The 25,063-nt window shown below is 52.7% G+C and overlaps 1 protein-coding gene across 1 annotated transcript; it reads left to right on the forward strand.

The window, feature by feature from the left end:
* Positions 1-503: 503 nt before the first annotated feature.
* dctn2 (dynactin 2 (p50)) lies at positions 504-24,538 on the forward strand. Its single transcript, XM_055631967.1, is given in 16 exon segments — positions 504-696; positions 2,808-2,876; positions 11,422-11,518; positions 12,094-12,155; positions 14,331-14,429; positions 14,632-14,754; positions 14,756-14,793; positions 15,796-15,823; positions 16,651-16,722; positions 17,933-17,971; positions 18,796-18,873; positions 20,357-20,428; positions 22,815-22,874; positions 22,877-22,919; positions 23,024-23,115; positions 23,435-24,538. Coding segments are annotated over 16 exon segments (1,095 nt in total). The 5' UTR covers positions 504-660; the 3' UTR covers positions 23,522-24,538.
* Positions 24,539-25,063: the final 525 nt, after the last annotated feature.

Here is a 25,063-nt window from a genome sequence, read left to right on the forward strand (position 1 = left end):
TACTGATTGGGGATGAACAGCCATGATCACAGTGAATGGCGGCGCTGGCTCGAAGGGCTGAATGGCCTACTCCTGCACCTATTGTCGTCGTCTCCGTCCTTTTCATGGCCGTTCCCTCTAATCCCAGACCCTCCCTCTTCATTAGTGGAAACTAATTGTCTGGTTCCCCCCTGTTTGAAACTACAACCCCCAACGTCCCTTGCGGGGAAAGGGGCGACGTGCTCTAACGTCGTTGGAGATGATGTAATGGCTTGGGAGCCCACCCTGCCGACGTCCTTACGTCACGGGTCGATGATGTCACTCCGTTGCGCTTAAGAACTGCATCTCCCAGCGTCCCTCGCGGAGCGGCCATGACGTCAATCCCGTCGGATCACCGCTGATTGGCGGTGAGGCGGTTAGGTGGGATGAGGAACTACACCCCCCGACGTCCCCCGCGGGGCGACCATGACGTCGTGCTGTTGGGGCGCCGTTGATTGGCGGTGAGGCGGTCAGGTGGTCCGGGACTACACGCCCCAGCGTCCCTCGCGAGGCTACGTCAGTGAGGAGGAGGAGACGGGCGAGGAAGGAGCCACCGCCGCCATTGTCTTTGTCATCGCTCAAGAGAAGCCGCTCAGGAGAAGCCGCCGAAGTCTCTGCCGCCGCTAGAAGGAGGAGAAGAAGATGGCCGATCCCAAGTACGCCAACCTGCCGGGCATTGTGAGTGTGTGGCGGGACGGAGGGGGGAGAAAAGGGAGGAGAAAGATCCAGAAGCTTCCAGAAACGGCTTCAAGCGGCGACCTCAACCGCCGCCGCCGCGCCCCGAGTGGGCGCTGATTGGTCCCCTCTCCCATAGCAACAGCCTTCCGATTGGTCCCCTCACCCCTATTATAGCAACGCCCCTATGATTGGCCCCCTCCCCCTGTCATGGCAACGCCGCTCTGATTGGTCACTCCCCCATAGCAACACCCTTCTGATTGCCCCCCCCCTCCCCCGGTCAGGGCAACGTCCCTCTGATTGGGGAAGAGAGGGTTGAGTGTAGTTTATTGTCCCATGTAGCGAGGTACAGTGAAAAGCTTCCTTGTCTCGTGCTATCCAGTCAGCGGGAAGACTGTACATGATTACAATCGAGCCGTCCACAGTGTACAGATACAGGATAAAGGGAATAACGTTTAGTGAAAGGTAAAGTCCGATTAAAGATAGTGCGAGGGTCTCCAATGAGGTGGATGGGAGGTCAGGACCGCTCTCTAGTTGGTGAGAGGACGGTTCAGTTGCCTGATAACAGCCGGGAAGAAACTGTCCCTGAATCTGGAGGTGTGTGTGTGTTCGTTTTCACACTTCTGTACCTCTTGCCCGATAATGTTTAGTACAAGGACTATAACGCCACAGGGAGTGGCCGACTCCCTGCGTTGGTGCGTCAGGGCTGGAGATTCTGGCAGACTCCCCACCTGGGGAAGGTGCCAGCACTCTGGGTTCCCGGGAGGATGGTATATCCATCGTTTACTGGAACAGGGAGTGGGTGTTGCGAGAAGCCGGCATAGTCCGCATCACCGCTCAAATCTCGTCCAAGATATCCCATCTAAGCTAATCGCATTTGGCCCATGTTCCCCTAAACCATTTGGAACGGAGACGAGGAAACACTTTTTCTCACGGAGAGTTGTGAGTCTGTGAAAATGCTGGAGAAACTCAGCGGGTGCAGCAGAATCTATGGAGCAAAGGAAATAGGCCTTTCTTCAGACTTGTGACCCTTCTTCAGACTTGTGAGTCTGTGGAATTCTCTGCCTCAGAGGGCGGTGGAGGCCGATTCTCTGGATACTTTCAAGAGAGAGCTAGATAGGGCTCTTAAAGATAGCGGAGATCACATGGAATTGTGGTGCTGGCCCGAAGGGCAGAATGCCTACTCCTGCACCTATTGTCTATAACACTGCCACCTGTCAGTCTAAGAGAATTATCGAGTCACGCTGCACAGAGACAGGGCCTTAGTCCCAACTGACCCCATAGAGTCACACACAGAATCAATAGACAATAAACAATAGACCATAGACAATAGGTGCAGGAGTAGGCCATTCGGCCCTTCGAGCGAGCACCACCATTCCATGTGATCTCCGATCATTCAATGTGATCATGGCTGATCATCCACAATCAGTACCCCGTTCCTGCCTTCTCCCCATATCCCCTGACTCCATTATCTTTAAGAGCCCTATCTAGCTCTCTCTTGATAGCATCCAGAGAACACGCCTCCACCACCCTCTGAGGCAGAGAATTCCACAGACTCACAACTATGGGTGGAAAAGTTTCTCCTCATCTCCGTTCGAAATGGCCAACCCCTTATTCTTAAACTGTGTGTGGCCCCTGGTTCTGGACTCCCCCAACATTGGGAACATGTTTCCTGCCTCTAGCGTGTCCAATCCCTTAACAATCTTATATGTTTCAATGAGATGCCCTCTCATCCTTCTAAACTCCAGAGTGTACAAGCCCAGCTGCTCCATTCTCTCAGCATATGACAGTCCCGCCATCCCGGGAATTAACCTGGTGAACCTACGCTGGGCTCCCTCAATAGCAAGAATGTCCTTCCTCAGATTAGGGGACCAAAACTGTACACAATACTCCAGGTGTGGTCTCACCAGGGCCCTGTACAACTGCAGAAGGACCTCTTTGCTCCTATACTCGACTTCTCTTGTTATGGAGGCCAATTATGCATTGGCTTTCTTCACTACCTGCTGTACCTGCATGCTTACTTTCAGTGACGGATGAACAAGGACCCCCAGATCCCGTTGTACTTCCCTTTGTCCCAGTCACTTGATGTGAATCCGTCCCCGTTTGCCTTCCAGGCCTTCAACGAGCCCGACGTCTACGAGACCACGGATCTTCCAGAGGACGACCAGGCGCAGTTTGAAGCGGTAAGCTCCATGGGTCCCACCTTTCCCCTCCCCCGTATACCCGCGTGTTAGTCTCGCTTTATCCCTCCCCCTTTTGGTGCTTGTGTTAGTTCAATAGCCCCCCACCTTCCCACTCCCACCCCTCCCCTATCCCCGCCATCCCTTCCCCCCCCCCCCCCCCCCTTCTGTCTTATACAACTGCAACATTAACTCCCAACGTCTCCACTCAAGTCTTGACTGTCGATCAATACTTCTCACCTTCTGCTGCATTGCGAATTCACAAAGAACTGCAGATGCTACCTCGCGAAAGAAAGGCACAAAGTGCTGGAGTAATTCAACGGGTCAGTCAGTCAGTTTTATTTGTATAGCACATTTAAAAACAATTCGCATTGACCAAAGTGCTGGACATCAGAGCAGGTACAGAGAAGGATGAGAGGGCATCTCATTGAAACCTATAAGATCATTAAGGGCTTGGACACACTAGAGGCAGGAAACATGTTCCCGATGTCTGTGGAATTCTCTGCCTCAGAAGGCGGTGGAGGCCGGTTCTCTGGATGCTTTCAAGAGAGAGCTAGATAGGGCTCTTAAAAATAGCGGAGTCAGGGGATATGGGGAGAAGGCAGGAATCAGATTCAGATCAGATTCAATTTTAATTGTCATTGTCAGTGTACAGTACAGAGACAACAAAATGAATGGGGTACTGATTGTGGATGATCAGCCATGATCACATTGAATGGCGGTGCTGGCTCGAAGGGCCAAATGGCCTCCTCCTGCACATACCCGTGTCCTCCAGAGATGCTGCATGCCTGACCCGCTGAGTTACTCCAGCACTTTGTACCTGTCTACGTTCTCCACAGAGATGCTGCCTGACCCACTGAGTTACTACAGCACTCTGTGTGACTTTCCTCTCCCTCCCCTCTCACCCCCCCCCCCCCCTTCCATGTTCCCAGGAGTCACAGGAGCAGAATTAGGCCGTTCGGCCCATCGAGTCTACTCTGCCGTGGACATTGCGAAATGTTGAAGCCATTTTTCTTTATTGAACTGTTTGGGTGTAATGGGGTTTGGCTTGTGGGAGGCAAGGTTTGTTCAACAAAACCCAGCCTGATGTGACATCATCTTAACGCCCTCACCCCCCTCCCCTTCATTACCAGTCTCTACACCCTCCCTCCCTCCCTCCCTCCTTCCTTCACCCCCTCTTTCCTTTCCCTTCCTCCCCCCTCCCCCTTCCTCCCCACTAGGGTCGTCAACGTTCTCACTCCCAAATCGAACGTGTCCAAAGACAGGCAGCTCGATTTGTTACTAATACCTATGAGAGAGAAGCGAGTGTCACCAAACTTCTGAATTCTCTGGTTCGGGGTGGAACCTTCTCCAAGACAGACCGTTTGACTTGTTTTTACAAAATGTTAAATGGTCAGCTCGACATAGATTACAAGACCTACACCAAACCCAAACCAATTAGGAGCAGACGAGGGCATTCGATCCAATTTGTGATCCCAGCTACCAAGACAGAGGTGTACAGCAATTCGTTCTTCCCCCGCACAGTTAAAGCATGGAATAATCTCCACCCTACTATAGTTACCCAACCAGATGCAACAACATTTAAGGTAGCTCTTTCTTCCCAAAAACCCTTTCAGGCTTAAGTCCTTCCTCCGCCACCTCCAGTTTAAATTCCATTTGGAATATTTTGGAGAACCAAGAAATAAGGGACAGACGGTCAAACTTCGGGGCAAATTCCCCACGGCAATTTGTTGAGCGACTCGGCCGTGGCTGGGTGAAGGATGAGTCGGCACGGGTGCTGGACTGCACACAAAGCCCAGCCGGCGGGCGGGCCAGCTGAGGAGATTTGGGCCGGGGGAGGGTACGCCCGGGACGACGCGCACCGCTTCCAACTTGCGTTCGGCCATGAGAAGGCGGGGGTGTTGGCTGCCGACCGACCGACGGCCACGGGCGAGGCGCTGCGGCTGCTGCTGCTGCTGCACTCCATAGGCTGCACTGCATCGGGGCGAGGCGGGGTCCAACTGTTTGGGACGAACAAATTTGTAGGCCATGTACTGGACAAGGCAGATTTGTAGGCCATCTATGGGATGTCCCGGCTAATACCGTTACAGTTGGCAACCCTGGTTCTACCATGACCGGCCTCCCTCCCTTCCCGTCTCCACACACTCCCTCCCATCCCTCTCCACCCTCCCTACCCTCCCTTCTTTCCTTACCAGCCTCCACACCCCCCCCTCCCTCAACCTCCCTACCCTCCTCTCTCCTCAACCTCACCTCACCTGCTCCCAAGCACCCTTCTTGCCCCGTCTACCCATCTCCACTCCCGCCGTCCCCCCAACCCTCATCAACCCCCCTTCCTCCTCCATCCCTCTCCCCCCCTCCTTCACCCCTCTCCCCCTCCTCCCCTCCCCTCCCCGCCCTTCCCCCCTCCCCATCCACCCCCTCTCACTCCTCTGTCTTCCCCCCTTTTCACACCCCCCACACTCACCACTCCCCCCCCCCCCCCCTTTCACCTTCTTCCCCCTTCCCTTCCCTTCCCCCCTCCCCCTCCCCTCCCCCTTCACCCCTCCCCTCTGTCATAGAAACATAGAAAATAGGTGCAGGAGGAGGCCATTCGGCCCTTCGAGCCAGCACCGCCATTCATTGTGATCATGGCTGATCGTCCCCAATCAGTACCTCGTTCCTGCCTTCTCCCCATATCCCTTGACTCCACTAGCCCCTAGAGCTCTATCTAACTCCGTTTGACTCTGTGACTCTTAAATCCATCCAGTGACTTGGCCTCCACTGCCCAGGTCTCACTGCACCTCCCCCTTACCTAACCTAACCCCATTGAGATAATAATCTGCCCCCTTGTTTTTGCCGCCAAAGTGGATAACCTCACATTTATCTATATTATACTGCATCTGCCACGCATCTGCCCAGGTCACTTAACCTGTCCAGGTCACCCTACAATCTCCTAACATCCTCTTCACAGTTCACACTGCCACCCAGCTTTATGTCATCTGCAAACTTGCTAGTGTTGCTCCTAATTACCTCTTCCAAATCATTAATATATGTGGTAAACAGTTGCGGCACCAACACCGAGCCTTGCGGCACTCCACTCGCCACTGCCTGCCATTCTGAAAAGGACCTGTTCACTGCTACTCTTTGCTTCCGGTCTCCCAACCAATTTTCTATCCACGTCAACACCCTACCCCCAATACCATGTGCTCTAATCCCCACACTCACCATCCATCCTCCTCCTCTCCCCCCCCCTTCTTCACCCCTTTCCCCTCTGTCTCTCCCCTCCCTCCGCTTCTCCCCCCACACTCACCCCCCCCCCCCCCCGCGTGTCGAGACAGCGAGGTTGTTTGTTCTGCACCGTTTGACTCTGTGCATCGCACTGACCTGCCTTTCTCCTGTAAACGCTTGCCCTCCCAACATCCTTTGTGTCTGGACTCTAGTTTGCTCAAGTAAGCGCTCTTTTAAAAAAATGCTTTCCTTCACTCCCCCCCCCCCCCCCCCCCTCACCCCTCCCGTGCATGCTCTAGCCTGGGCAGCCCCGCATGTTCACACCCGTCTGCTGTGTTCAAACGCTTGCTGGTGGTGGTGGTGGACAACTCCAGCTCCGCGCGCAGACTCTCGCTGTTGTAGGGGGAGCAGGCAGACCGACACCGTGTGTGTGTGTCCCTCTCTTTGTCTGTTCCACTGTCACCCCCCTTGTCCCTGCAATTCTCTGTTTGTATATCCCTGCACTCGCTCTCAATATCTCTGTGTATATTCCTCCCTTCCCCCCCTCTCTCCTCTCTCCCCTCTCTACTCTCCCCCTCTCCTCCTCCTTCCTCATCTCCCCCCCCCTCTCCTCTGTCTCCCACTCCTCCCTCTCCTCTCCCTCTCCCCCCGCCCCTCTTCCACCTACCCCTCCCCCTCTCCTCACCCTCTCCCCCTCTTTCCTCTCTCTCTCGCCTCTCTACTCTTTCCCTCCTCCTCCCTGTCCCTCTCTCCTCCCTCTCCCCCTCCTTCCCCCTCTCATCTCTCTTCTCCCCCTCTCCTCCTCTCTCCCTAATGAACGGGGATCGTTGGTCAGCGCGGACTCGGTGGGCCGAAGGGACTAATCTAAAAAACTAAACTATCTACCTGGCCATCTTAGACTTTCGACATGATTGTTGCTTCACAAGGCAGAGGGAGTTTGACCACCACCATAATGTGTCCTCCCCCTCCCCCCCCCCCCCCCCCCCCCCCCCCCCCCCCCCCCCCCCCCCCTGCATGTACATTAACTTGTGACACTGAATGGCCTGTCCCACTTGGCAATTTTTTGGCGACTGCCTCCCCTCCCTGCATGTACATTAACTTGTGACACTGAATGGCCTGTCCCACTTGGCAATTTTTTTGGCGACTGCCGGCATCATTGACTGACGTATCAGGTCACCGAAAAATACGCGGTGCGATGCGTGACGACGTATCGACGCGATCACGCATTGACACGCGGTGCGATGCGTGACGACGTATCGACGCGATCACGCATTGACACGCGGTGCGATGCGTGACGACGTATCGACGCGATCACGCATTGACACGCGGTGCGATGCGTGACGACGTATCGACGCGATCACGCATTGACACGCGGTGCCATAAAAACATTTCTTGTAGCCGCTGGATTTTGAAATGTTTCAAATCTTTTGCCGACCCGTATATGACGCCGAAAAAGTAACCAAGTGGGACAGGCCCTTTAACCCGTTCGAATAACAAGCTGGGGAAGTTGGTAACAGGTGTGTTCGTGCGTGCATTTATGTGGGAGACGCCATTAACTTGGCTCTGTGTCTATGTGACTACCTGCCTCCATTAATATCTCACTGTGTGTGTGTGTGTCCCTCTCTCTCTCTCTCTCCCCCTCCCCCCCTCCTCTCCCCCTTCCTTCCCCCTCTCTTTGTCCAATTGTGGAATATGGAGGAGCTGGTAAGGAGGACAGCGTCTTATATTCCAATCATTAGGCAGTGGGGGGAGGGTGGGGAAGCGGGGGGAGGGTCTAGTGTTGCCAACTGTAACGGTATTAGCCGGGACATCCCGGACATGAGCCTACAAATTTGTTTGTCCCGTACGTGACCGCCCTTGTCCCGTATCTGACTGCTACTAACTCGGGTCGAGTGGACTGTCGGGTCGGGCCCCGCCTCGCTCGCCCGTCCCCGACATAGTGCAGCAGCAGCAGCAGTGCCTCGCCCGTGGCCCCGCTCTTCGAACCAGCACCGCCATTCAATGTGATCATGGCTGATCATCCCCAATCAGTACCCCGTTCCTGCCTTCTCCCCATATCCCCTGACTCCACTATCTTTCAGAGCCCTACCATCTCTCTCTTGAAAGCATCCAGAGAACCTGCCTCCATCGCCCTCTGAGGCAGAGAATTCCACAGACTCACCACTCTCTGTGAGAAAAAGTGTTTCCTCGTCTCCGTTCTAAATGACCGACTCCTTATTCTTAAACTGTGTGTGTGGCCCCTGGTTCTGGACTTCCCCAACATCGGGAACATGTTTCCTGCCTCTAGCGTGTCCAAACCCTTAACAATCTTATATGTTTCAATGAGATCCCCTCTCATCAATGAGGACGGTCGCCAGCTGTCCGGAATTCGGAACTTCGCTGACCGCCGACACCACCACCCCCACCCTTCCTTCTCATGGGCCGATCGTCGTTCGTGAGTTGGACGGGGCGTGTGATGCCGCGGGCGTTTTCCCCCCCCCCCCCTCCGGGCCAATACTCCTCAGCTGGCCCACAGGCTGGGCTTTGTGCGCAGTCATAAAAGGACTGGACAAGCTAGATGCAGGAAAGAATTTCCCAATGTTGGGCGAGTCCAGAACCAGGGGCCACAGTCTTAGAATAAAGGGGGAGGCCATTTAAGACTGAGGTGAGAAAAAACTTTTTCACTCAGAGAGTTGTGAATTTATGGAATTCTCTGCCACAGAGGGCAGTGGAGGCCAAGTCACTGGATGGATTTAAGAGAGAGTTAGATAGAGCTCTAGGGGCAAGTGGAGTCAAGGGATATGCACACCTGTACATGGTACTAACACCATCATCAAGTATGCAGATGATACAACGGTGATTGGCCTCATCAGCAACAACGATGAGTTGGCCTACAGGGAGGAGGTCCAGCACTTAGCAGCATGGTGCGCTGACAACAACCTGGCCCTTAACTCCAAGAAGACCAAGGAGCTCATTGTAGACTTCAGGAAGTCCAGAGGCGGCACGCACACCCCCATCCACATTAACGGGACGGAGGTGGAACGTGTTTCTAGCTTCAGGTTCCTGGGAGTCAACATCTCCGATGACCTCTCTTGGACCCGCAATACCTCAACTCTGATCAAGAAGGCTCACCAGCGTCTCTTCTTCCTGAGGAGACTGAAGAAGGTCCATCTGTCTGCTCAGATCCTGGTGAACTTCTACCGCTGCACCATCGAGAGCATCCTTACCAACTGCATCACAGTATGGTATGGCAACTGCTCTGTCTCCGACCGGAAGGCATTGCAGAGGGTGGTGAAAATTGCCCAACGCATCACCGGTTCCTCGCTCCCCTCCATTGAGTCTGTCCAAAGCAAGCGTTGTCTGCGGAGGGCGCTCAGCATCGCCAAGGACTGCTCTCACCCCAACCATGGACTGTTTACCCTCCTACCATCCAGGAGGCGCTACAGGTCTCCGTTGCCGAACCAGCAGGTCGAGGAACAGCTTCTTCCCGGCGGCTGTCACTCTACTCTACAACGTACCTCGGTGACTGCCAATCACCACCCCCCCCCCCCGGACACTTATTATTATTTATTCAAATCAATTGCTATGTCGCTCTTCCAGGGAGATGCTAAATGCATTTCGTTGTCTCTGTACTGTACACTGACGATGACAATTAAAATTGAATCTGAATCTGAATCTGATATGGGGAGAAGGCAGACATGGGTTATTGATAGGGGACGATCAACCATGATCGCAATGAATGGCGGTGCTGGCTCGAAAGGCCGAATGGCCTCCTCCTGCAGCAATTTTCTATGTTTCTGTGTAATTCCTCCAGCCACGGCCGAGTCGGTCAACGAATTGCCGTGTGGGGAATTTGTCCCCTTTTTGGACCTTTTGTCCCTTATATGGGAGCGGGAAAGTTGGCAACCCTAGTGGGGCGGTGGAGGGGAGGGGGGGGGGCCGTGTGAGGCGGGAGGGAGGGGGGGAGAAACGGGCGAGCTCTTAACACCACTGTCGGAACTGCCTCGACCCCCAGTCCCGGCATCGAATTCCAGGCCGCCGCCACCCTCTCCACACAATTTCAAGTCTCATCACAGAGTCACACAGCGTGGAAACAGGCCCTTCAGCCCAACCTGCCCATGCTGGCCCATCTATGCTAGCCCCACGCTTTGCTGGCTTTACCTTGCACTAAACGTTATTCCCTTTATCCTGTATCTGTAGACTGTGGACGGCTCGATTGTAATCATGTACAGTCTTCCCGCTGACTGGATAGCACGCGACAAGAAATCTTTTCACTGCCCTCTGAGGCCCTACAAGCCAGCACCGCCATTCACTGTGATCATGGCAGATCATCCACAATCAGTACTCCGTTCCTGCCTTCTCACCATATCCCCTGACTCCGCTATCTTTAAGAGCCCTATCTAACTCTCTCTTGAAAGCATCCAGAGAACCGGCCTCCACCGCCCTCTGAGGCTGAGAATTCCACAAACTCACAACTCTCTGCGTGAAAACCTTTTTCCTCGTCTCCGTTCTAAATGGCCGATCCCTTATTCTTAAACTGTGTGGCCCCTGGTATAATAATCTTATATGTTTCAATAAGATAGAAACATAGAAAATAGGTGCAGGAATAGGCCATTTGGCCCTTCGAGCCTGCACCGCCATTCGATATGATCATGGCTGATCATCCCCAATCAGTACCCCATCCCTGCCTTCTCTCCATATCCCCTGATCCCTCTCATCCTTCAAAACTCCAGAGTGTACAAGCCCAGCCGCTCCATTCTCTCAGCATATGACAGTCCCGCCATCCCGGGAATTAACCTGGTGAACCTACGCTGGGCTGCCTCAATAGCAAGAATGTCCTTCCTCAAATTTGGAGACCAAAATTGTACACAATACTCCATGAGTGGTCTCACTGGGGCCCTGAACAACCGCAGAAGGACATCTTTGCTCCTATACTCAACTCCTCTTGTTATGAAGGCCAACAGGGCAAAACTGCACACAAAACTCCAGATATGGTCTCACTAGGAACTAGGTACAACTGCAGAAGATTCACAACTCTCTGGGTGGAAATGTGTTTCCTAGTCTCCGTCCTAAATGGCCGAAACTTATTCTTAATCTGTGTGTGTGGCCCCTGGTTCTGGACTCCCCAACATGGGGAACATGTTTCCTGCCTCTAGCGGGCCCAAACCCTTTAATAACCTTATATGTTTCAATAAGATACCCTCTCATCTTTCTAAATGGAACCGTGCCGATCAGAAGGGTGATGGGGTGATGGGGTGAGGTGGTGGTAGTGGTGGGGGGGGAGAGCATCGTGGCGACGGGCCGAAGGGCCTGGTTCCCTCCGCTCCTGAGCCGTTGTCTTGCCCCCCGCCCCGGCGTGCAGGAGGAGCTGAACAGCGACAGCGTGGAACGTATCGTGGTCAACCCCAACGCCTCCTACGACAAGTTCAAGGACAAGAGGATCAGCACCAGGGATATCGGTGAGTGGACGGGCAGAACGGCCTGGGTGGGCGGAGAGTGTGTGGTGGGATGGGCCTGTTGCTCCTCCCATGCAGCGGGACAAAGGGAGGTATCTTGCAAAAAGTTAGACGTGTCTGTACCAGATATAATAGCGGGGGGAGAATCCAGAAATCGGAGGCTACAAAGGGACTTGGGAGCTGGTGCAGGATTCCCAAAAATCAATTTGTAAGTCGAATCAGTAGTAAGGAAAGCAAACTCAATGCTAGCATTTATTTCAAGAGGTTTAAGAAGGAACTGCAGATGCTGGAAAATCAAAGGTAGACAAAACTCCAGGAGTATGGAGCGAAGGAAATAGGTAACGTTTCGGACCGAGACCCTTCTTCAGACTGATGTGGGGATGGGGGTGGGGGGCGGGAAGAAGAAAGGAAGTATTGTGTGCAGTGAAGGCTGAAGGGCCTGTTTCCGTGACTAGGGTAGATGGGGCATGTTGGCCGGTGTGGGCAAGTTGGGCTGAAGGAAGGGCCTGTTTCCACGCTGTGTGAATGAGCCAAGCTCCTGGGTTTTATAAAGCAGCCCTCTCTATCTCTCCCCACAGATTTCTCAGACCGCATTAGCAAGGCCAGGAAGACTGGCTACGAGTCTGGAGACTATGAAATGGTGAGTTTCCATGTGGGACCGGTGAGACTTGAGGGAGGGATGCAACGCTGAGGCTCTATAGGGCGCTGTCAGGCCGCATTCTGGAGCAGTTCTGGGCCCCGTATCTGAGGAAGGATATGTTGGCTCTGGAGAGGGTCCAGAGGAGGTTTACAAGAACAATCCCAGGAATGAGTGGGTTAATGTACGATGAGCGTTTATCGGCACTGGGCCTGTACTCGCTGGAGTTTAGAAGAACGAGGGGGGACCTCATTGAAACATCACCGAACAGTGAAAGGACTGGATAGAGTGGATGTGGAGGATGTTTCCACTAGTGGGAGAGTCTAGGACCAGAGGGCACAGCCTCAGAATTAAAGGACGTTCCTTTAGGAAGGAGATGAGGAGGAATTTCTTTAGCCAGAGGGTGGTGAATCTGTGGGATTCGTTGCCACAGACGGCGGTGGAGGCCACAAGTCAGTGGATATTTATATTTAAGGCAGAGAAGATAGATTGTTGATTAGTGCGGGTGTCAGGGGTTATGGGGAGAAGGCAGGAGAATGGGGTTGGGAGGGAGAGATAGATCGGCTGTGATTGAATGGCGGAGATGTGCAGAATGGCATCATTCTACTCCTGTAACTTGTGATTATGACTACAGGGCGGTGTGGGTCTCTGTGATGATGCTGGCTGCACTTTCTGAGTCGGGGAGGTCGGGGCCCATGATGGACTGGGCAATGTCCACCCCTCTCTGTAGTCTCTCACTCGTGGGAGTTGGAGCTGTTGAACCAGGACGGGAGGCTACCTGTCAAAATCATCCCTCCCCATACACAGAGAGACAGCTTTCTCCAGAGAGGGAAGCAGAGATTGTGGGGTGTTGGTGGCCTGGCTGTGATCTCTCCACCTCTCTCTCCCCCCCATCTCTCCCCCCCCCCCCCCCCCATCTCTCTTCTCCCCTCTCCCTGAGTGTACATATATACTAGACCAAGTGCAGACCCGCTGGGTCTGTTTCCCCCAACGTGACGTTGCGGGGATGGGGGGGGGGGGTGTATATATATATATATATATATTCTATGGTATATGGACACATTGATCTGTTCTGTATTTATTTATCCCGGCAATATTCTGTTGTGTTGAAGCAAAGCAAGAATTTCATTGTCCTATCTGGGACATATCCTAGCAATGTTACAAAACTTTGAGATTTTAAAAATCAAGTCTGCAATTTATCCCAACAGATAAAGCAAAAAAAAAGTTTAATTTTACACCTAATTCACTTTCATATCTTCAGTATTAAAAAAGTTATGGCCATTTTCATACTCGGAAATTAGCATCTTGTTCCCTATTGATTTTCCATTAACTTAACACAAAAGATGTGATCAAGAACAGTCTAAAGCCCATAACTTTATTAAAAATTAAGAGAACTGAAAGAAATTTTCAGTTATTACAGATTGAAGCATTCTGAAACAAATATGAAACAATGTTACTTGGATTAAAGCATATAATTAGTTAGTTACCCAATTGTAGCTAATTCCAAACTTCAATTACTAGATCTAAACATCTATCCATTTCTTAAGAAAAGATTAACATTTTTAAATAGCCCAAGTGTCCAAATAACATTCACAAAGAATTCACAATAAAACGTGATTTTTAAATCTCATTTACATTAATTTATAGGCCAGAATGTAGTGTTCAATTGCTGTAAATTAATGGCCTTTTAAATCAGCTTTCGAGTGGGATCCTGGTTTGGAACGTTCCCATTGCGGTTAATTTGTACCCCATATGCCCACAAATATACTGCGGGATTTAATGGGCCCCAAATTAGCTACTCGCAATATAAAACTTTGTATAAAGGCATCTTAAGAAGCCCTTTTTAATGTAAAAATAACCAACCTACCTTCCGTTGTGCCCTGTATGAGATCCGTCCCGTTGTCGGCGGCCACGGGTTTAGAGGGTAATTTTTAACCTACTATAACAATTAAATTAACTAATTTGGTTTAAAAATAGCTGCAGCGAATTAACCTCGCAGCGATTTTTCATCAGCAACTAAGTAGGCTGAACAACCTCGATTTGAATAGCCTAGGGAAAATCGCGTTTTAAACCCCGCTCTGGACAGATCTACAGCTCCGCTGAAGGTAGGTTTTGCAACATACCTAATATGACAATAAACTCTCTCTCTCTCTCTCTCTCCCTCTCTCCCCCTTACAGTTAGCGGAGGGGGAGGGGTCTCAGGAGAGCCCCCAACAGAAGTATCAGCGACTCCTACATGAGATCAAAGAGTTGTCTGAGGAGGTGGAGCAAATCAAGGTGAGACCCCCCCCCCCCGCCCGCCCCTTCCCCCCCCCTCTCTCCCCGTCTCTGTCACCCCCGCCCTACACAATTCCCTCACTCCTCTCTCCAATTTCCTCCCGCCCTCCCCTCGCTCCCCCTTTTCTCTCTCTCTCTCTCCCCCCTGCCCACACTGACCTCTCTCTCCCCCTCTCCCCTCGCCCCCCCCCCGGTGCGGCAGGCTGCTGCGAGGGACTGTGCAGACGAGGAGAAGCTGCTGCCGGTGGTGCTGGCCGGTCAAGTGGCCACTCTACGCCAGCACTTGGCCTCCCTGCAGCTGGAGAAGGTGCTGGGGCCCGACGCCCACCGTCGACCTGACCGATCCTCACGGGGCCCTCACCAAGTGAGTGGGGGCAGGAGGGAGAGAGGGGGGGGAGGAGGGGGGGGGGGGAGAGAGAGATTCAAGATTCAAGACTGTGTGTGTGTGCTGGGACAGAGGCAGGGGCGGGGCGGGGCGGAGAGGAGAGGATTGAGGATTCAATAGAGTTTATTGTCATGTGTCCCAGATAGGACAATGAAATTCTTGCTTTGCTTCAGCACAACAGAACATAGTCGGCATAAATAAATACAGAACAGATCAGTGTGTCCATATACCATTGTATAAATATATACACACTTGAATAAATAAACTGATAAAGTGCAAATAAACAGATTATTGGCTATTAATGTTCAGAGTTTTGTCCGAGCCGAGTTTAATAGCCTGATGGCTGTGGGGAAGTAGCTATTCCTGAACCTGGACGTTGCAGTCTTCAGGTTCCTGTACCTTCTACCTGAAGGTAGCGGGGAGATGAGTGTGTGGCCAGGATGGTGTGGGTCCTTGATGATGCTGCCAGCCTTTTTGAAAGGGAGGGAGAGAGAGGGAGGGTTATGTATGTGTATGTGTGTGTGTGTATAGATATATTCTATGCTATATACAAACACTGATCTGATCTGTATTTACATTTGACAAAAAATCTCTTGACTTGAGAGAGGGGTTGAGGAAGTGGGGAGAGGTCTTGGGGGAGTTGGGGGGCTGGGGAGTGGGGGGCTGGGGGGAGAGTGGGGTGGGGAGAGGGGGATTGGGGAGAGGGGGATTGGGGAGAGTGGGATTGGGAGAGGGAGATGGAGAGGGGGAGGGGGCAGGGGATGGGGATTGGGGATTGGGATTGGGGACCCCTCCCTCTCTCTCTCTCTCTCTCTCTCTCTCTCTGCCTCCCCTCCCCAAGTCTCTCTCCTTAGCCCAGCTGGAGGCCAGCGCCCGTGACCAGGGGGGGGAGTCCCCCGGCAGAAGCCATCATCCCGGCTGGGGCGCCGGGGGAGGGAGTAACACGGTTACTTACGACTAGCCTGTTACTACCGCCCCGAGCAAGCCCGATTCATCAGGCTGCCAAGCTGTGAGCAAGGCCTTGGGGGGGGGGGGGGGGGGTAAGGGAAAGGAAAGGTGGTTGTGGGGAAGGGGTGGTTGGGGGGAGGGGAAGGGTGAGGAGAGGGGGAGGGGAGAGAGTGTGGAGATCGGGGAGTGACGGGGGGAGGGGGGGAGGTGGAGGAGATAGGTGGGTGGGAGGGTAACAGGGAGGGTAGGGGGTGGTGTGGAGGGAGGGTGGGGTTGGTGGGGCATGTTGGGCGGGGGTGAGCGAGGAGGGGAGGGAGAGGGAAGAGGGCAGGGCAGGGACAAGTGATTTGTCAGAGGTGAGTGAAGAGGGGAGGGTGGGGGTGAGGAGGGGTGGAGGGGGGGAGGAAATGTGGAGGCTGGGGTAGAGGGAGGGGTTCACTGGGGCATTTTTGGGCGGGCGTGTGATGGGGGAGAGCGGAGTTCCTCCCTAGAGGGACAGAGAGTTGGTGGGAGAGAGTGGATGGAGAGTGTGAAGGAGGGGGAGTGTCCCTTTTATGGGGACAAACGAGGGGGAGAGTTATATTAGGGGGGGAAAGGTTTATTGGAGAGAGTGGTGGAGGGGCTAGAAGGGAGTAGGCTCTGTGGTCTCGGAGGTGGTTGGGGAGAGGGTGGAGGCTTTGCCATTGGGGGGGAGCTATTCCAGTGGGGGACTTCGGGTGTGAGGCCTGGGCTGGTAGTATTGCTGGGCCTCTATTCTGGGCCTTTTCTTCGGGTTGGTGGGGCATGATGGAGCTGGCTTTGGCGTGGCGGGGAGGGGGGGTCCCTGGGGTCTGTTTTTAAAAAAAAGACATTAGACGTCCGGTGACACCTTGTCTCCCTCTCTCCCAGCCGCAGTTGGCTGAAATGGAGAAGAGAATGGCGGAACTGGAGGTTGCCGTGGGCAACGGCTCCGACAGACAGGTACATAAGAGGGTGGGGCAGTGGGGGGTGGAGGGGCTAGTGTCGCCGACTGTAACGGTATTAGCCGGGAAATCCCTTACATTGGCTTACAAATCTGTTCGTCCCGTATGGGACCACCCTTGTTCGGCTGCTACTACTCGGGTCGGTTCCATACGGGACGAACAGATTTGTAGGCCAATGTACGGGATGTCACGGCTAATACCGTTACAGTCGGCGACACTAGCCCGTCCCCGACGTAGTGCAGCAGCGCCTCGCCCGTTGCCACGTCGGTCGGTCGGTCGGCAGGCCGGCCTTCGGACCTTCGCTGACCGCCGTCACCATGCCCCCTACTTCTCACGGGCCGGTCGTTGGTTCGTGATGTCGGGCCAAAACACCTCAGCTGGCCCGCCGGCTGGGCTTTGTGTGCAGTCCAGCACCTGTGCCGACTCATCCTTCACCCAGCCACGGCCGAGTCGCTCAACGAATTGCCTTGGGGAATTTGTCCCGTCCTCTTAATTTGACCGTCCCTTATGGTTTTTGAGCGTGAAAGTTAGCCCTCACCCACCCCCTGACCCCCCATCCCCTCATCCCCCTCTCCTCCTCTCTCTGCTGCTCTCCTCGCCCTCTCAGCCACTCCTCCCCCTCCCTCTCCTCCCTCGCTCCTCTCCTCCCCGCTCCTCTCCTCCCCTCTCCTATCCTCTCCTCTCCTCTCCTCTCCTCCACTCTCCTCTCATCTCCTCCCCTCTCCTCTCCTCTCCTCCCCTCTCCTCTCTCCTCCCCTCTCCTCTCCTATCCTCTCCTCTCCTATCCTCTCCTCTCCTATCCTCTCCTCCACTCTCCTCTCATCTCCTCCCCTCTCATCTCCTCCCCTCTCATCTCCTCCCTTCTCATCTCCTCCCTTCTCATCTCCTTCCCTCTCCTCCCCTCTCCTCTCCTTCTACCTACAGGGCCGGGACAGACGGATACCGGGAAAGAGGGAGGCGGAGGTTATAAAACCATGGTGTGTAGAGGATGGTCAGAGAGTGGAAGAATCAAAAACCAGAGGACATAGTTTAGTTTGGAGCGCGGAAACAGGCCCTTCGTCCCACCGAGTCCGTGCCGACCAGCGAGCGCCCGTTCACACACTAGTTTAGTTTGGAGTCGGGTCACCACAGGGTGTAGCTTTAAGGTGAGAGGGGTAAAGTTTAAGGGTGATGTTTCTTTGGTGACACCTCATCCTTCGCTCACACAGAACCCTCTGACGATGGCACTCCAAGACTCGAGCCTTGTGGTGAGTGGTCATTGTAGATGCATGCTCTGTGGAAACAGGCCCGACCTGCGCGGGTGTGTGTGTGGGGACAGTGTGGAGAGAGTGTGTCTGTGCTGGAGTAACTCAGCGGGTCAGGGGCATCTCTGGAGAGAAGGAATGGTTGACGTTTCGGGTCGAGACTGATGTCAGCGGAGGGGGGGAGGGGGGAGGGGGGGAAGAGATAGTATGACGGTGTGAGGGGAGTGTTGCTCTGTTGAGAGAATGGAGCGGCTGGGCTTGTACACTCTGGAGTTTAGAAGGATGAGAGGGTTACTTATTGAAACATGTAAGATTACTAAGGGTTTGGACACGCTAGAGGCAGGAAACATGTTCCCAATGTTGGGGGAGTCCAGAACCAGGGGCCACAGTTTAAGAATAAGGGGTCGGCCATTTAGAACGGAGACAAGGAAACACTTTTCCACCCAGAGAGTGGTGAGTCTGTGGAATTCTCTGCCTCAGAGGGCGGTGGAGGCCGGTTCTCTGGATGCTTTCAAGAGAGAGCTAGATAGGGCTCTTAAAGATAGTGGAGTCCGGGGATATGGGGAGAAGGCAGGAACGGGGTACTGATTGGGGATGATCAGCCGTGATCACATTGAATGGCGGTGCTGGCTCGAAGGGCCGAATGGCCTCCTCCTGCACCTGTTGTCTATTGCATGTGTGTGTATGTGTGTATGTGTGTGTGTGTGTGAGAGAGAGAGATGGTGGTGTGTGTGGGTGTGTGTGTGGGGGGGGGGGGGGGGTTGCTCTTTGTGTGTCTGTCCCTATCCTGTGATATCCATTGTAAATCTTTCTCCCTCTCATCTCAGGGCACGGTTGAGGTACTCCAGGCCAAGCTGAGTGCGTTAGACCCGGCCACACTGGACCTGGTGGAAGCGAGACTGCAGGTGACTCCCCCCGCTCACCCTTCCCACAACCGCTCGGCCCATCCAGTCTACCGTTTAAGAAAGAACTGCAGATGCTGGATAAATCCAAGGTAGACAAAAATGCTGGAGTAACTCAGCGGGTGAGGAGATCCTTCTTCATCTATGGAGAGAAGGAATAGGTGATGTTTCGGGTCGAAACCCTTCTTCAGAAAGCAGGGACTACCTGAAATTGGAGAAGTCAATGTTCATACAGCTGGGGTGTAAAACTGCCCAAGCGAAATATGAGGTGCTGCTCTACCAATTTGCGGTGGGACTCACTCCCTCTCTCTCCCCTTCTCCGATCTCCTGGTGGCTCAGCACTTCAACTCCCCCTCCCATTCCCAATCCGAATCCGACCTTTTTATCCTGGGCCTCCTCCGTGGCCAGAGTGAGTCCCACCACAAACTGGAGGAGCAGCACCTCATTTTTCACTTAGGCAGTTTACACCCCAGCGGTATGAACATTGACCTCCAATTTCAGGTAGTCCCTGTTTTCTCCTCCCCTTCCCAGCTCTCCCACAGCCCACTGTCTCCACCTCTTCCTTTCTTCTTCCCGCCCCCCACCCCCACCCCCACATCAGTCTAAAGAAGGGTCTTGACCCGAAACGTCGCCTATTCCTTCTCTCCATAGATGCTGCCTCGCCCGCTGAGTTACTCCAGCATTTTTGTCTACCTTCGAGTCTACTCTACCATTCAATCATGGGTTGATCTATCTCACCCTCTCCCTGCCCCCCCCCCCCCCCTCTTCCCCCCCCTCTCCCCTCCCCCATAACCCTCTCTTCCCCCCCCCCCCCCCCCCTCTCCTCCCTCCCCCCCTCCCCCCCCCCCCCCCCCCCTCTCTCCCCTTTCCACTTTAAGAGCCCTATCTAGCTCTCTCTTGAAACCATCCAGTGAATCGGCCTCCACTGCCTTGTGAGTAACTTCTCATGAAAAAACCCAAGATTCGTTATCTCCTCTGCTATTTGATGTTTAGATTTACCATCCACCCAGACCAGAGGCAACACTCCTAATCTTAACGCTTCTATCACCATAATATATTTTATTGGGAAAGGAAAGGAATGGAGGGTTATGGTCTGAGTGCAGGCAGATGGGACTAGGTGAGAGTAAGTGTTCGGCACTGACTAGAAGGGCCGAGATGGCCTGTTTCCGTGCTGTAATTGTTATATGGTTATATGGTTGTCATTGCACATGTGAGGTGCAACGAGATTTGGTATGCAGCTTCCATCCGATGTCATAACTTAAACAACTAATAAAATTTAGATACCCCGAGAAACATGATTTAAAAAAAAGACCAGTAAAACAGTCTAATGTGCAAATGTGTCTGTGCCGGGTCGATGTGCGACGTGACCATCTGAGGGAGACAGTTCATGGGGGTGGGGGGAACTCACGAAGGAAAAACAAGCTTCGTTATCTCCTCTGCTCTTTCATGTTTTGCATTTTTACCGTCTTCTCTCCCGCCCCCGCAGAGCGTTCTAGGCAAGTTGAACGAGATCGCTAAGCACAAGAAGGCAAACGAGGACGCAGAGACTCAGAGCAAGGTTCGTCTCTGTCCACCCCCTCACTCCCCCCTCTCTCTCCCCCCCCCCCCCCCCTCCTCCCTGCACAACCCTAGATGTATTTTATTTATTTATCTTCAATTTATTAGAAGCAAATGTACAAAAATAGAACCAGCGGCATATAAAATAATACAGTTATTAGTTAAAGCGACAAGTGTAGCACCTCTTGCAGTTGCAAGGGAAAGTGCCCGGGGAGGGGGCGGTGCGGGAGGGAAGGGAAGAATTGACCAGGGAGTTACAGAGGGAGCGGTCTTTGCGGAAAGCAGACGGGGGTGGGGGAGATGGGAAGATGTGGCGAGTGGTGGGGTCACGTTGGGGGTGGCGAAACTGATGGAGGATTATTTGTTGTATGTGACAGCTAGTGGGGTGGAAGGTGAGGACTAGGGGGAATCGGCCCTTGTTACGAGTGGGGAGAGAGAGTAGTGTTACGGGGTATGGAAGAGACCCTGGTGCGAGCCTCATCTATAGTAGGGGAAGGGGAAGCCCCGTTCCCTGAAGAATGAGGACATTTCCGATGCCCGTTCTTCATTCTTCATTATTCAGGGAAAGTTAAAAGTTCAATTTTAACTGTTTAACTATAGTTGGAAGAAAAGAAAGGAGAAAAGGCAAGAAAAGAGTAAGTGAGATGTGTAAAGATAGAACCCCTAGACTAGCCAAAGAGTGAATAAATGAAAGAAAGAAGAGAATACATAAAATAAAAAAAATAAAAGGACAAAAAGAGAAAGTGAAAAAAGTGGTGATATACCTTCCTCTCATCCCCCCCCCCCCCCCCCCCCCCCCACCCTCCTCACCCACCCCATAATTAGATTTAAATCCAAAGTTGTGTTGTGCCATGCTATCCTTGTAATAAATCAATGAATGGTGTCCATGTCTTCGAAACATGCTCTGGTTTATCTGCCAAGACAAGTCTAATATTTTCAAGATGTAGCGTCTCGGACATGTTTGTAATCCACATCTTCACAGTAGGGACTGATGAGTGTTTCCAGAATTTGAGTATTAGTTTTTTCGCCGTTATCAGGCCATAGTTAAGGAAACGTCATTGAAATATGATAGCTCAGAGCAGGCTTCTGAAGTACCTAGAGTGATCCGTTCCGTATCAGGATTGGAGCGCAGAAGGTTAAGGGGGAACTTGATAGAGGTCTTTAAAATGATGCTCTCATTTGAGCAACAGAGTTGACGTGGATAAGCTTTTTCCATTGAGTGTAGGGAAGATTCAAACAAGAGGACATGATTTGAGAATTAAGGGACAAGTTTAGGGGTAACATGAGGGGGAACCTTTATACAAGAGGCAAAGGAATAAGTAAATCTATTTATGTATGTATGTATTTATCTATATGTATATCTTGTTAGATCTATGTACCTCTGTGTGCAGCATGTTAGTATCTGCACTGACCTTGAAGTTCAAGAGAATTCAAGAGAGTTTATTGTCATGTGTCCCTGATAGGACAATGAAATTCTTGCTTTGCTTCAGCACAACAGAACATAGATGGCATGAATACAGAACGGATCAGTGTGTCCATATACCATTATATAAATATATATACACATGAATAAATAAACTGATGGCTGTGGGGAAGTAGCTATTCCTGAACCTGGATGTTGCACTTTGGTCAACGAGAGTTTTAAATGTGCTAAAGAAATAAAATGGACTTGACTTTGCTCTCTCTCTCTCTCCCCCCCACCCATCCCCCCTCCATCCCTCCCCTCTCTCCCCCTCCCATCCTCCTCTCCCCCCTCTATCTCCCCCATCTCTCTCCCCCCAAACCCATCCCCCATCCCCTCTCCCCCTCATCCCCTCTCTGCTCCACCTCACCCCCCCTCCCCCTCACCCTCTTTCTCTCTCCTCATCCCTCTCTCTCCCCCATCGCATCTCCCTCCCTCTCTCTCTCCTCCTCGCCCCGTCCCCCCTCCCCTCTCCCCCTAACCCTCTCTCTTTCTCCCCCATCCCCCTCTCTCTCCTCTCTTTCTCCCCCTCACCACCCCCCCCCCCACACCCCCTCTCTCTCTCTCTCTCTCGCTCTCCCCTCTCACTCTTTCCGTCTTTATCTCTTTCTCTCTCTCTCGCTCTCTCTCACTTTCCCCATTTCCCTCTCTCTCCCCTCTCCCTCTCTTCTCTCCTCTCTCTCTCCCCTCTCTCTCTCTCTCTCTCTCCCTATCATTTTCTCTCTCTCTCTCTCTCTCTCTCTCTCTCTCACTTCCTGCGTATCTCTCTCTCTCCTCTCTCTCTCCTTTTCTCTCCCCCTCCCTCTCCCTCCCCCTCTCTCCCCCCTCTCTCTCTTGCTCTCCCCCTCTCTCCCCCCCCCCCTCTCTCTCTCTCCCCCCCCCCCTCTCCCATCTCCCCTCTCTCTCTCCCCCGCCCTCGCTCCAGGTCTCTCAGCTTTACGAGCTGGTGCAGAGATGGGACGGGACGGCACGGACTCTACCCAGGTGGTCGTCGACCGACTGGTGGCCGTCAAAGATCTACACCAGCAAGGTGAGGGCGATCGCTGGTCGGCACGGACTTCGGTGGGCCGAAGGGCCTGTGTCTGCGTTGTATCTCTGAACTGAACTAAACTAAAAAATGTTCTCTCTTCCCAGCCATGCAGTTTGCCCAACTCCTCACTCACCTCGACTCCACACAGCAAATGATCACCACCACTATGAAGGACAACGCCATGCTCCTCACACAGGTAACGTCTCTCCACTCTCCTCCTCCTCTCTCCTCCCTCCCCTCCCCTCCTCCCTCTTCTCCCCTTCTCCCCTCTCCCCTCTTCTCCCCCCTTCTCCCCTCTCCTCCCCTCCCCTCCCCTCTCCTCTCTTCTCCCCTCTCCTCCCCTCCCCTCTCCTTTCCTCTCCTCTCCTCCCCTCTCTATCTATCTATCTATCTATCTCTCTCTCTTTCCCCCCCCCCCCCCCCTCCCTTCCCCACCCCCCCCCCTCCCCCCCTCTCTCTCTCTCTCCCCCCTCTCTCTCTCTCTCTCTCTCTCTCTCTCTCTCTCTCTCTCTCAGGTTCGGCAGACCATGAAGGAGAACATGTCACTGGTCCAGGACAACTTCATCAGCCTGGACTCCAGGGTGAAGAAATTGATAGCGTAGAAGGTTCACTGGCTCTGCTGACTACGCTTGGATCCCCAGAGGGGAGGAGAGGGCAGGGGAGGGGAGGGGAGGGGTGGAAACTTATTTAAGTGCCGGAAAATTATTTAAGCAACTGAAGACGGGTCACCTTGACCCACAACCTCCTTGAAGCAGCAGGGAGGGAGGGACGGACGGAGAGCTTCTAAACCCCCCCTCCCACTCCCTCCCTTCTGTGAACTGACCGTGTGTGTCCCACCCCCCCTCGCTCGCTCGCTCTCCCCCTTGTCAATAAAAGGCTGCGGCCTCTGTCTTTGCTTCCACTTACGCCTCCTCTCTGACCCCGATATAGTGCGGAGGGAGCTTTAGTGTCTATGTGTCTGTGTGTGAGAGAGAGAGTGTGTGTGTGTGTGTGTCTACGCCAATTAGGACTGAGATGAGGAAAAACTTCTTCACCCAGAGAGTTGTGAGTTTGTGGGATTCTCTGCCTCAGAGGGCGGTGGAGGCCGGTTCTCTGGATGCTTTCAAGAGAGAGTTAGATAGAGCTCTTAAAGATAGCGGAGTCAGGGGATTATGGGGAGAAGGCAGGAACTGGGTACTGATTGTGGATGATCAGCCATGATCACATTGGGTGGACTAAAATGCTGGATAAACTCAGCGGGTGAGGCAGCATCTATGGAGCGAAGAAAAAAGGCAATGTTTCGGGCCGAGACCCTTCTTCAGACAGAACAGATACAGGATAAGAGGAATAATGTTTAGTGCAAGGTAAAGTCTGCTTAAAGATCGTACGAGGGTTTCCAATGAAGTAGATAGCACACAGATCAATAGTAATTCATATAATAATATTAACAATAATAAAATGTAGTGATTAATAATATTCAGTAAATGTTCAGTACACAAACTGAATAATAATATTCAATTAATGTTTTCTGAGTCATTCCTAACTGTCATTGTATGTCATGTTGTCACTTGCGGGTGGAGCACCAAGGCAAATTCCTTGTATGTGAATACTTGGCCAATAAACTTGTTACAAGAGAGGGATTACAAGTGAGTTTATTGTCATGTGTCCCTGATAGGACAATGAAATTCTTGCTTTGCTTCAGCACAACAGAACATAGTCGGCATAAATAAATACAGAACAGATCAGTGTGTCCATATACCATTGTATAAATATATACACACATGAATAAATAAACTGATAAAGTGCAAATAACAGATAATGGATTATTAATAATCAGAGTTTTGTCCGAGCCAGGTTTAATAGCCTGATGACTGTGGGGAAGTAGCTATTCCTGAACCTGGTTGTTGCAGTCTTCAGGCTCCTGTACCTTCTACCTGAAGGTAGCAGGGAGATGAGTGTGTGGCCAGGATGGTGTGGGTCTTTGATGATGCTGCCAGCCTTTTTGAGGCAGCGACTGCGATAAATCCCCTCGATGGAAGGGAGGTCAGAGCCGATGATGGACTGGGCAGTGTTTACTATTTTTTGTAGTCTTTTCCTCTCCTGGACGCTCAAGTTGCCGAACCAAGCCACGATGCAACCGGTCAGCATGCTCTCTACTGTGCACC

Source organism: Leucoraja erinacea, unplaced genomic scaffold, assembly GCF_028641065.1.
Source record: "Leucoraja erinacea ecotype New England unplaced genomic scaffold, Leri_hhj_1 Leri_980S, whole genome shotgun sequence".
NCBI classification, from domain to species: Eukaryota; Metazoa; Chordata; class Chondrichthyes; order Rajiformes; family Rajidae; genus Leucoraja; species Leucoraja erinaceus.